We start from the raw sequence: 12781 nt of genomic DNA, 5'->3' as shown, positions 1-12781 counted from the left end.
GGACAGATCATATTTCCTCCTTAGGTCCTCAAAAGACATTAGGCATCCATCCTTATAACAGTCCTCCAAATGATGAATCCCTTTTTGGTGCCACGTTTCCAGGATCTTATTATCCACTGACATAGGTACGAGTTCATTCTGTTTCAATGGTGTTCTGGGTGAAAATATATTTTTTAGTCCAATATTTTTCCGGACTTCATGCCATGTTTTGATGATATGAGTCAAGACAGGGTTGTCAGTTCTTCTGGAGATGGTTGAAGGTGTCCATTTATAGATAAAGTCTGCAGGAACATTTTCTTTAAGAGCATACATTCCAATTGAAACCCAAGGTGGGACATTTTCCTTTTCAAATAAAAAAGAGAGAAGTCGCATTTGGGCAGCCAGATAATGCTTTTCAAGGTTAGGCAGTCGAAGACCTCCAAGTTTGTAGTCCCATGTAAGTTTTTCCATTGAGATCCTTGGAGTCTTACCATTCCATATGAATTGTCTAATATGTTTGTTCAGATTTTTAAAGAAACTGGATGGCACTGGAATCAGTAAGGACTGAAAGAGGTACTGCAGCCTTGGTAATATATTCATTTTAATGCAATTTATTCGGCCAATCAAAGTAATCGGTAAATGTATCCATTTCTGTAAATCCTCTATTATTCTACTAACTAGTGGTAAGTAATTGAGCTTATACACATTTTTAAGATTGTTATCCACCATAATTCCAAGGTATCTTATCCCGCTTGGAGACCATTTAAATGGACCTCTTTGCTGATGTTCAGTGTAGTCAAAATTCGAGAGTGGGAGAATTTCACATTTGTCGTAATTTACCTTATATCCAGAGACAGATCCAAATGCATGCAAAACGGTTTTTAATTTAGCAAGGGAGTCAGATGGCTTTGTTAAATACAGAATTATATCATCTGCCATAAGATTGATTTTATGTATCGTCTGGTCCACTTTCACACCTTTTATCTCTGAATCTTGTCTGATTGTCTCGGCCAGAGGTTCAATAGCTATAACGAAAAGCCCGGGGGATAATGGACACCCTTGTCTGCTCGATCTGCTAAGGGGGAAGGCAGTGGACATTTGTCCATTGGTAATTATTTTGGCCTGTGGTTTTTTATACAGCGTTCTGACCCAATTAATAAAATAGGAGCCAAATCCAAATTTAGCTAGAACCTTAAATAGATATGGCCACTCAAGCCTATCAAAGGCCTTTTCCGTGTCCAGGGTAACGGCTATACTAGGTTCAGTACTGGAGGTTGCCATATGAATAACGTTAAATAACCTACACATATTATTGGCAGAGGATCTCTTCTGGATAAAGCCGACCTGGTCTCGGTTTATCAATTTTGGTAAGAATTCACTCAATCTGTATGCTATAGCTTTAGAAATCAATTTATAATCCGCATTTAGGATTGAGATTGGTCGGAAAGAGGAGCATTTTAAGGGGTCTTTGTTTTTTTTATGGATCACTGTAATTATAGCCATTGAAAATGAGTCGGGGAGGCTTTGTGTTTTAGATGCTAGATTAATTACATCCATAAGGAGAGGTATAAGCAAATCCTTAAACTCTTTATAAAATTCGGGGGGGGAACCCATCCTCCCCTGGTGATTTATTAGATTGCAGTGTAGCTAGAGCGTTTTCGATCTCTTTGGAGGTAAATGGTGAATCTAAATACCTCTGTTCGTCCTGACTCAGTTTAGGCAGATCAATATTATTTAAGAATGTATCTATCGTGGACGGATCTTCTGGTGATTCCGACTTATATAAATTAACATAAAACTTTTTAAAAGTTTCATTTATTTCTTTTGGGTTCTGTGTAATACAGCCACGTTCATCTTCAATTTGGTTAATTGTTTTTGAACTCTCCTCTTTCTTTAATTGCCAGGATAAGACTTTATGAGCCTTCTCCCCCAGCTCATAGTACCTTTGTTTCGTTCTCAAAATATCTTTCTCAGCCCTATAAGTGCATAATGTGTTATACTTGAGTTTTCTTTTTACCAATAAACTATATATCTTCTTATCTCTATGTTGCTGAAAGTCTTTTTCCAGCCCAAGAATTTCTTTTTCTAATTCTTCCACTTCTGCTACATATGATTTTTTAAGTCCTTTTGTATACGAGATTATTTGTCCTCTTAAATAAGCTTTTAACGTATCCCATAGTATGAAACTATTAGGGGAGGAAGGACAGTTTGTCTCACAGAATAGTTTGATTTGATCCCTGACAAATTTACAGAAGTCACTTTTTTTCAGGAGGGTTGGATTCAAACGCCACCTGTACATGCTGGCCATTTTCTCAGGCATTACTATAGATAGAGTGAGTGGAGAATGATCAGAAAGTATCCTTGGCAAATAATCAGACTCTAATGCTCTGTAAGCCACATGTGCTGACAGTAAGAAAAGATCAATTCTGGTATGTGAATTATGGCGATTTGAATAAAAAGAATAGTCTATGGTCTGGGGGTGTATTTGTCTCCAAACATCTATCATTTGTCTTGTTAAGGAGAGGTGTACAAAAATCAAGAGATGAAAATGCATGTATATCTTGTGTTTTTTATGCCGTTTGACAGCTCACGTGTTGAGTTACCCTGTTGGCCGACTCGCTCTAGACGTGTGTCTGCTGTTTCTTATGGCCGGTCTTGAGGTCCTGAGGGTGTACTGGGGTGAGATCCTATTTTTGTTTATTAAAAAAAACATATTTCAGTAAAACATTTTCATTGGCCTCATGTCAATCTCTTTTCCTCAGGGTTAAGGGGAAACCTACAGGAGAGCGAGGGCTACACGGGTTTGAATCTGATCGGCACCGGGGCCACAGTGCTGCTGGCGCTCTATTTCGTCATTTGGCAGTCGTACGTCCTGCGAGCTGATGTCATCATTGGCGTCATCTTGATCTGCTTTTACGGCCTAACAGGAATTGTGGGGTTCGGGACGTTGGCGGGATTCAGGAGGTCAGAGTTCACATGCTTGTAGTTTTGGACACCTGGGTTCTGTTACAAAATCTAGTGAGCTCCCTTGCTTAGTAAAGCTGCATCAAATGGATTTAAAATGCATGTCATCCAAACAGCATTTCTCAAGCAAAGTTCACAGGACTCTCAACTCGCCATTGATTTCAGTTGAGTTTGTCTGTTAGCATGTTGGTAAACTAATGACACATAATAAACATAAAAATATAAAACACACATGCAGTGCTCAACATTAACGCTTGTCCGCTTGTTCGGGACAAGGGGATTTCTTGAAGGGGCAAGTGAAAGAGATTTTACTTGCCCGACCGGATCAAATCGTCAATAACAAAAAATAACTAGGGAATCACTAAAACGCAAGGATGATTTTATTTTTTTATAAATGTAATTGATGGTGAATAATAATAATAATGTATAATGTACTGATGTTAACAAGGATGTGCTGTTGAGGCTCGCGCAGCCTCTTGAGGAGAAATCTAAACAAATGAGCGAAGCACACACAAAGAAACTCAGTTAACATACTGCGCCAAAATATAAAATGTGGATTTTTAATATTTATAGCATATTATACAGGTAAGCAACATCAGTGCAGCGACCAAGAGTGCTGTTTTCATTACTAAATAATTCAGCGTTTTGAACGTATTGGTTGAGTCAAAGATTCAATGACCTATACAATCTCATAACATTATTTAGTGCATTTGTCATTTTTCAGTGTAAATTATTTAATTTGATTGGTTACTGCACTATTGTAACGATAACCAGCTGGAGTGCCCTTGAAAGCCTCCAGAGGGCACTCCACACCAGACTATCATGTTTCACTCACAAACTACATTTCCCATAACTCACTGCCCGGACTCATCATCACTTATCACTGATCACATTCACCTGTACCTCATTCACTGATTGCATTCACCTGTGTCATCCTGTTAGTCTGTCTATTTATACCATGTTCATTCATTCACTCACCGTGAAGTCTTGTTTAAGTGTTACACTGCAATGCCGAGCGTTTTCCCCGGTTTATTGTCTTTTGGTTTATTTGGATTTCTTGCCCTGTTCCCTGGATTACTCTTTTGCCTCTGGTCCCTGCCTGTTTTGTTTGTTTCTTTGTTGGTTTGTTTGGACTGCCTACCTGTGTTTTGACCTTTTGCCTGTACACTGGATTATGCCTCTGGATTGCCCCTAATAAAAGCTGCGTTTGGATCTTAACCCTCGTGTCTCGGAGCAGTTCGTAACAGAAGACTTCGCCACATCAAGATCCAGCAGCGATGCAAACCATGGACCCAGTAATCCGTCTCTTCCGTCTCAGCCAAGGTGACCGCCCGATTGAGAACTATGTGGAGGAGTTTTGTGAGCTCTGCCATGGGGTGGACCTCAACGATGCGGTCTTAAGACATGTTCCGCTATGGGCTTGAGGACATGTTAGAGTACCTCATGCCTGACAACACCCCTCATTGGACTTTTATACAATATGTCGACCTCGCTCTTCGGATAAGCGGCTCGTCGTTTACTGTGGGCTTTGTGGATGAGGGGTCCCACAATCTCACAGCATCCCCTGAGCCCGCACTTCACGCCAGTCCAGCCGAGCCCGCACTTCACGCCAGTCCAGCCGAGCCCGCACTTCACGCCAGTCCAGCCGAGCCCGCACTTCACGCCAGTCCAGCCGAGCCCGCACTTCACGCCAAATCTGCCGAAGCCAAGGCAGTATGCGTCATGCCCGCTGCCCCTGAGACAGCAAGCGACATGCCCGCCAAGCTAGAGCCTTCACCGCTGGTCCTGTCCAGCACAGAGCCCTCTTCACCGCTGGTCTCGTCCAGCTCAGAGCCCTCTTCATCGCTGGTCCTGTCCAGCTCAGAGCCCTCTTCATCGCTGGTCCTGTCCAGCTCAGAGCCCTCTTCACCGCTGGTCTCGTCCAGCACAGAGCCTTCTTCATTGCCGCTGGTCCTGTCCAGCTCAGAGCCCTCTTCATCGCTGGTCCTGTCCAGCTCAGAGCCCTCTTCACCGCTGGTCCTGTCCAGCCCAGAGCACTCTTCGCCGCTGGTCCTGTCCAGCTCAGAACCCTCTTCACCGCTGGTCCTGTCCAGCCCAGAGCCCTCTTCGCCGCTGGTCCTGTCCAGCTCAGAGGCCTCTTCATCGCTGGTCCTGTCCAGCTCAGAGTCCTCTTCGCCGCTGGTCCTGCCCAGCTCAGAGTCCTCTTCATCGCTGGTCCTGTCCAGCTCAAAGCCCTCGCCGCCACTGGTCCCGTCAAGCTCAGAGCGCGCCGACCCAGAGACTGAGCTTCACGTCACTTCTGCCGACCCAGAGACTGAGCTTCACGTCACTTCTGCCGACCCAGAGACTGAGCTTCACGTCACGTCAGCCGATCCAGAGACTGAGCTTCACATCACGTCCGCCCATCAAGAGTCTTGTCCCGCCGAGACTGAATCTGTTCCTGAGCCTGAATCTGATCCTGATACTGAGCCTGAATCTGTTCCTCTTCCTCTTTCCACGCCTGTGTCTTCGGACAAGATGGCCGACTCCACGCCTGTGTCTTCGGACAAGATGGCCGACTCCACGCCTGTGTCTTCGGACAAGATGGCCGACTCCACGCCTGTGTCTTCGGACAAGATGGCCGACTCCACGCCTGTGTCTTCGGACAAGATGGCCGACTCCACGCCTGTGTCTTCGGACAAGATGGCCGAAACCACGCCAGTGTCTCAGGACAAGATGGCCACCGCCGAGCCAGTGTCTCAGGACAAGATGGTCTCCGCCGAGCCAGTGTCTCAGGACAAGATGGTCGCCGCCGAGCCAGTGTCTCAGGACAAGATAGTAGCCGCTGTCACGGTGTCTGTCCCTGAGCCGGTGTCTGTTCCTGTTCCTGTTCCTGAGCCGGTGTCTGTTCCTGTGCCCTGGCCGCCTGAAGGGTCGTCTCCGCCCTGGCCGCCTGAAGGGTCGTCTCCGCCCTGGCCGCCTGAAGGGTCGTCTCCGCCCTGGCCGCCTGAAGGGTCGTCTCCGCCCTGGCCGCCTGAAGGGTCGTCTCCGCCCTGGCCGCCTGAAGGGTCGTCTCCGCCCTGGCCGCCTGAAGGGTCGTCTCCTCCCTGGCCGCCTGAAGGGTCGTCTCCGCCCTGGTCGCCTGCACAGCCTGCTCCGCCCTGGTCGCCTGCACAGCCTGCTCCGCCCTGGTCGCCTGCACAGCCTGCTCCGCCCTGGTCGCCTGCACAGCCTGCTCCGCCCTGGTCGCCTGCACAGCCTGCTCCGCCCTGGTCGCCTGCACAGCCTGCTCCGCCCTGGTTGCCTGCTCTGCCTGCTCCATTCTGGCCTCCCGTATTACCGCAGTCTCAAGGTCCTCTTCCGCTCCACGGACCTGGCCCTCCATCCCGCCCCCGGATACGCCTCCGGGCCACCTCCCACCTGGACAGTTTTGGAGCGTCTGGAAGCCGCTCTTTGGGGAGGGGCTATGTAACGATAACCAGCTGGAGTGCCCTTGAAAGCCTCCAGAGGGCACTCCACACCAGACTATCATGTTTCACTCACAAACTACATTTCCCATAACTCACTGCCCGGACTCATCATCACGTATCACTGATCACATTCACCTGTACCTCATTCACTGATTGCATTCACCTGTGTCATCCTGTTAGTCTGTCTATTTATACCATGTTCATTCACTCACCGTGAAGTCTTGTTTAAGTGTTACACTGCAATTCCGAGCGTTTTCCCCGGTTTATTGTCTTTTGGTTTATTTGGATTTCTTGCCCTGTTCCCTGGATTAGGCAAGGCAAGTTTATTTATATAGCACATTTCATACACAATGGCAATTCAAAGTGCTTTACATAGAAGAAATTAAAATAATAAAAAGAAATAAGAATTAAAACAGTTTAGAAAAATAAAAAATAAAATGCAGTACAAACAGTCGGACGAACATTGGCACAGTGCTCATTCAGTAAATGCATAGTTAAACAGATGTGTTTTGTACATTTTTTTTTTTACTCTTTTTTTAATCTACCAGGATTACTCTTTTGCCTCTGGTCCCTGCCTGTTTTGTTTGTTTCTTTGTTGGTTTGTTTGGACTGCCTACCTGTGTTTTGACCTTTTGCCTGTACACTGGATTATGCCTCTGGATTGCCCCTAATAAAAGCTGCGTTTGGATCTTAACCCTCGTGTCTCGGAGCAGTTCGTAACAACTATAGTGTCTTATTATTCTAATGGAATTTATTGATCAAATTGAAGAAATTAAAATGAAAGAGGAAGGATACATTTAAAATGATCAGGAAAAAATGCTTTTATAAAAAAAAAAAATGCTCTAGTGTAAATAGCACAAATATGCAGATTTAAATATGTCAAAACTCATATATTGCTTCATAATAAAATGTATTTGCAACACGAAAATCCTATTTTTTTCCGGACAAGCAACTTTTTTGTACAATAACTGATTTACTTTTTCTTAAGGACAAAGGCTTAATGTCTTAATGGATATTTCCATTTCAATACATTTCAGTATATCAATTATATTACACTGTTTTACACAAGAGTTAATGTGAAATGTTAATGTGAAATTATTTTCACCTTCCTGTAGTAGAGTATAATGTGATTATCTCAACAGCAAAGTCTATTGGAACTTTATGGGCCCTATCTCTCACCCAGCGCAATTGACTTTGTACACCGACGCATGTATAATTCCTATTTTGCACCCGCGCACAGCGGAGTTTTCCCTCCACAGACGCACGTCGGTAAACTAGGAAATACACTTGCGCTCCCGGGGGCGGTTCAGCGAAAAGAGGAGACGTGTTCCGGCGCAAACGTTCCCTGGTGTTATTTTGCAGGTTTAGAAAACAATTCCGCCACTGACCAAGAAAAACCTAGTCTAAAGTCAGTGGCGTGTTGTGCATGTTATTCATATGCTATTTTAAGGGCGCATGCTTGGCCATAATCAATGTAGCGTGTGCACAACGCACATACACTTTGATTCTATCATCTACACAGAAGCAGCATTTCTAATTTTTGCAAATCAGACATTATTACAATAGATAGATAGATAGATAAACAGTTTATTATAAAAGCGTACATCTAGCTTACACATTTACCCAAATTATCATACGCCTGTTTAACCGAAGCTAATTTGGGTGTGTTTCTCCATCCCCAATGTCACTTCTCAGTCTTTTACGGCCCTGACGAGAACGTCGGTCTCCTCGGCTGTGAACCGCTCCTGGCGCGCGCCTGGCAAATCCGCCGTTATAATAGGAATCCGCCATGGAACAAGCGTGCCTGCTAGCTTAAAGGGAATGTGAGATATCGCTCTGATTGGTTTATTTCACGTTACGCCCAAACCACACCTATGAATAATGAAACTACTTCAGACCAACCCATTTTAGATCCGCCCACAAAGTTACTTGCGTTTCGCGCTTGATACTTGCGTTTCAGATTGTTAAAATAGGGCCCTAAGTCTTTTTGTGTTTTATGTAATGAGCACTGCAAATTTGTGAGTTGTTGTGTACTGTATGTCTTTGTAGAGCATTTCTTTTACGTTCTACCTATGTAGGCAGCTTGCTAGGTTTTTGAACAAAGCCTGTAAGTTGTACTATATATATTTATGTTTTATGTCTATGTCTTGGCTGTCAGAATAACCCAGAATGTAACGTCATTGTCGGAAACAAAAGAATCGTAAAATGAGCGTGTGGACAAAGCAAAGTAAATGTGTCGACCCACGCAGAGCTGCAGTCACAGTGAACGGCCTCCTGAATGAACCACACTTTAATAATTCAAACTCAGAGACTGGCCTTCAGAAAATGAGCCGAGTTTCATTCACGAGAAAAACACGGGAAACAAAAGAGACGGACGACGTTAGTAACATTAGGCTCTTAAAAGTCAGACAGCGCAATCTCACGTTTCTTTAAGTCTGCTCGCAAAAACGTCTCAAAACGTCTCATGAAATTCTTCCAAAACTAAATCTGAGCTGCTATCCAGTTAGCTGTACACTCTTACTGTGTGTGAACAATTAAATTATCTAGTTTTATTTATCCTTATTTTATTGAGAAACATCTGAGACAGTTTGATACTGAGGTGAAACAACCATTAAGTCTCATAACCATTATGTCTTGTATTTGCTTTAGCCTGGTTTCTCATGAGATGTATGCACACTATTAAGTGTGCTTTATATTGAGCAAGTGTCTGTGGTGTTGATTATGTGTCTTGTTTTCTTTTCTAGTGTTTACTCCTGACTGTGGCTTCAGCTGACAGGCTGCTGGAGATTTCCAACTACTGTTCCTTATATGTAAATACAAGTTTGATTACAATTTGTAATCTGTCATAGCATTTTCATTTAAAAAGAAAACCTGGCAACTGATGTTGTTTTTAAACAAAAGCCTGATGTAGAATTGAACAGCTTTTTCTAGGACACTTTACCTGTCATTTAAAAACAGATTTATTAGAATTTTTTTTTGTTGTTGTTGAAGTAGACAAAGTTAGCAACTGCACTTTTAATGTGTAAGAAGCCTGTTTCTTTTTTACTAAAAAGTACTATTTATAAACCATTGTTCAAATATTAAGAATGCATTACTTTTGTCTTTTGCACTTTTGTTAGACAAATGAAAATGAAGAAGACCTTATTTAAACATAAACTTGTCTGATGCTTTGTTTATAGTGTCGATCATGTGACAGTTTACTTTGGTGTGACAAACAGAAAAGAAAAAAGTTACTACAGTAGTAAGTAAGTAAGTAATCTTTATTTATATAGCACCTTTCACAGACAAGGGCCACAAAGTGCTTCACAACACAGTTTAAATCAAAAAAAAAAAAAAAAAAAAACATGCAATGAAAACAACACAGTACATATGTTTAGTAAACAATTGAGTGTTATAAAAGTTATAAACCATTTTATGCTGGACCATTTCATAAAAAAAACGTACTCGGTTACTAACGTAACCTCGGTTCTCTCTAGAGAGGGAACGAGTACTGCGTAATATCTTACGCTATGGGGAAACTTTTTTCCGCGAGATACTGAAGCCAAAAATTATCCTTAATTTTGGAATAATGTAAAACGCGTTGCGGCAGCATGCAGACATAGGCGAAACAGTTTGCGCGCCTATTAGCTGCTCTGCGGCAACTGCAGCAGCCTATCGAAAGGCCCCGTCGTGACGTCAGCTCCAATGAGGGCGCTTCGCGCCCACTGCGTCACGTCCCGCCGAAGCGGGCGTGGCCTTGGGCTATAAATGTAGTTCGAGAGGCTGGTATAGCTGGTTTTCATCGCCGGAGCGAACCAGAGCGTGTTGCAGGCACGGCAAGATACGCAGTACTCGTTCCCTCTCTAGAGAGAACCGAGGTTACATTAGTAACTGAGTACGTTCTCTTACGAGAGGTTCTCTCGTACTGCGTAATATAATATCAAAGTCCCAAGGGCAGGTGCCCGGGGCCCATATAGCACATGATTATCATGGGACTCACAGAGAGTCCAGGAAGAGGGGCTAGAATAGCATCATTCCTATAATAGATAGCATCCTATAAGGAGCAATTATATCAATAGTGTTTTACACACTGCCAGGGCGAAACTCGGCCTAGTCTGGTGAATATTATGGGTCTTACACACTGCCCATAGAGCTGCACGATCGATCAGCGAGCGTTGCTCGAGCAGTTTTAGTATTCTGGGCCGAAAACATCGGGGAAGACAATACCGATTTAACAGACCGAAAGCAGCTTAGCCTGTAAAGCGGGAACCTCCAGGTTATAAAACCTTATAAATGTAGACGGGGAGGCCCAGCCTGCCGCCATACATATATCTTGTAAGGCAATCCCACTAGACCAAGCCCACGATGAGGCCATGCCTCTTGTGGAGTGCGCTCTAACACCTAACGGGCACTGCAGGCCCTCATTGGAGCTGACGTCACGACGGGGCCTTTCGATAGGCTGCTGCAGTTGCCGCAGAGCAGCTAATAGGCGCGCGAGCTGTTTCGCCTATGTCTGCATGCTGCCGCAACGCGTTTTACATTATTCCAAAATTAAGGATAATTTTTGGCTTCAGTATCTCGCGGAAAAGAGATTTCCCCATAGCGTAAGATATTACGCAGTACGAGAGAACCTCTCGTAAGAGAACTCATGTTTTGTTAAAATGTCCCTACACCTTTGCCTTAAAGACTTTACATTATAAATAGGTTTAAAGGAATACAACAAGTTATTTGATATCATGTTCTCTCCATTACTCGAAGATCCGTGAGCGAGCAGCATCTGGTGGCTTCATCACAATGAGGTACGAAGTCAAAAGGACAAGCACATTTGGACAGCTGTGGCAGGAACTTCAGGAATGGAGGGGAAATGATGGGAAAAACCATAAGGGGCAACCAAAAGAGTATCCCTCCGGAAGCAGTACCGCCAGACGCAAATACTGCTCCCTCAAGCCAAGGCGCAAGACGCTACACATGGGTTGCTCGCCCCGCAAGACGCAAAGGCGAGAGGAGGGATGATGCGTCTCCCATTGCAGCCCGCAAGACGCCAAGCTGCACGAGAGACGCCGACTGGAGTGGCCTTATGTGATGACCTGAAAAAAGAACAGATTTAACTTGGAAAATTCTTCCTATGAGATAATAAATAATTCTTTAGCTGATCTTAGGTTCGCTACCTTAAACCAGTTGTGCGACAGGATCCTCCCCAGACTAAGTCGCCGTCTTGGCTTCTCCTTTAGCAGAGCCCTGAGGAGGCGACAGCATTCTGTGCAGGAAGACGTCTGATTATTACCTTAAACTTTACATTATGTTTTGTATGACTGAATTATTCATTCTAGATCTCACCTGTTGACAGGTTGGGTCTGGACCATTGCTTCTTTTTCAGCAGCATCAGGTCATAGTCACTAGGGAAATGTCCACACAACATCACGAACATCAGAATCCCTAGTGACCATGCCGTCGCCTGCCTGCCGTAGTACTTCCCCCTGAGATAGTACTCGGGAGGACAGTACGCTGCTGTGCCTGAGGAAAGAGGTTATGTCTGATGAGTACTTTTGCATTATCTCGTAACTCATCACTGGAGTTAAAGTGCCAAACTGCAGCTTTGAGTGACAATACATACCACAGTATGACCTGTACGCCGAACTCCTCAGAATGTCCCCACACCCGAAGTCAATCAGCTTGACTTCAGATGTCTCGCTGTTGATCAGGAGATTGTCCAGTTTGATGTCACGGTGGAGAACTCTGCGAAGGCAGCACGTGTTGGCAGCGTGAGCCGCCTGCCTAATGATGTGCCGGACCTTCTCTTCATCGAGTCTTCCACCGTGACGCCTCATGAACTGGCCCAGATCCTCACAGGGAGAGGGACATTCGAGGACCATGACGAAGTGGTCAGGGCGGTCCTGCCAGTCCAGCAGCCGGATGATCTCTGGCACACTGGGACCTTTACTGGCCAGGATGGTGAGGGCGATTTCTTTAGGAAGAGGCTTTGGATGATCAGGCTAGAAGAATTTGGTTTGCAAATAAATATTTAGCTCAGTCTTGGACCAGTTTGTTAATTGAATAAACAATCAAATATTTGTCTGTGATAAATGTTAATATGAGGTGTTTTAGCGTACTTACAATGACTAAACATTCAGTGTCTTTCGTCTTTGTGACGTATTTCACGGCCACCTGATGAACAAAACAAACAATTAATTTGTGTGTAGAAGCCATAAAATACACTAAGAGGGCTTAGAGTGATTTATCAGAAGGATGAGATTCAGTCAGGGGGAAAATTCACAAGCTAGATCATGTTTGATTTATATTGACTTACTTTGAGATCATCCTCCAGACGTCTCCCTTCATACACCACACCAAAACCACCTTTCCCCAGCTGATCACCAATAGTGAAGTGACTGAAGATGTAGTCTATTAAA

General features: G+C 44.3%; 1 protein-coding gene across 5 annotated transcripts in view; it reads left to right on the top strand.

Annotated features, from left to right (window-relative positions):
* The window catches only part of LOC309490125 (transmembrane protein 80-like), a 15623-nt gene extending 3960 nt beyond the window's left edge, over positions 1-11663 (top strand). For 2 of the 5 annotated variants that reach the window (XM_082159158.1, XM_082159154.1), the window contains 4 exons: positions 2566-2658; positions 2742-2943; positions 9137-9202; positions 11130-11663. In XM_082159158.1, coding sequence (XP_082015284.1) covers positions 2566-2658; positions 2742-2943; positions 9137-9149 — 308 coding nt within the window. In that variant the 3' untranslated portion in view covers positions 9150-9202; positions 11130-11663. The other 3 variants (XM_082159156.1, XM_082159155.1, XM_082159157.1) reach the window with 3 other exon arrangements.
* The last annotated feature ends 1118 nt before the right edge of the window (positions 11664-12781 follow it).

The sequence above is a fragment of the Leuciscus leuciscus genome (genome assembly GCF_965113295.1).
Source record: "Leuciscus leuciscus genome assembly, chromosome: 25".
NCBI classification, from domain to species: Eukaryota; Metazoa; Chordata; class Actinopteri; order Cypriniformes; family Leuciscidae; genus Leuciscus; species Leuciscus leuciscus.
Note: the sequence above shows the minus strand (reverse complement) of the source record. Positions and strands in the feature narration are given on the sequence as shown.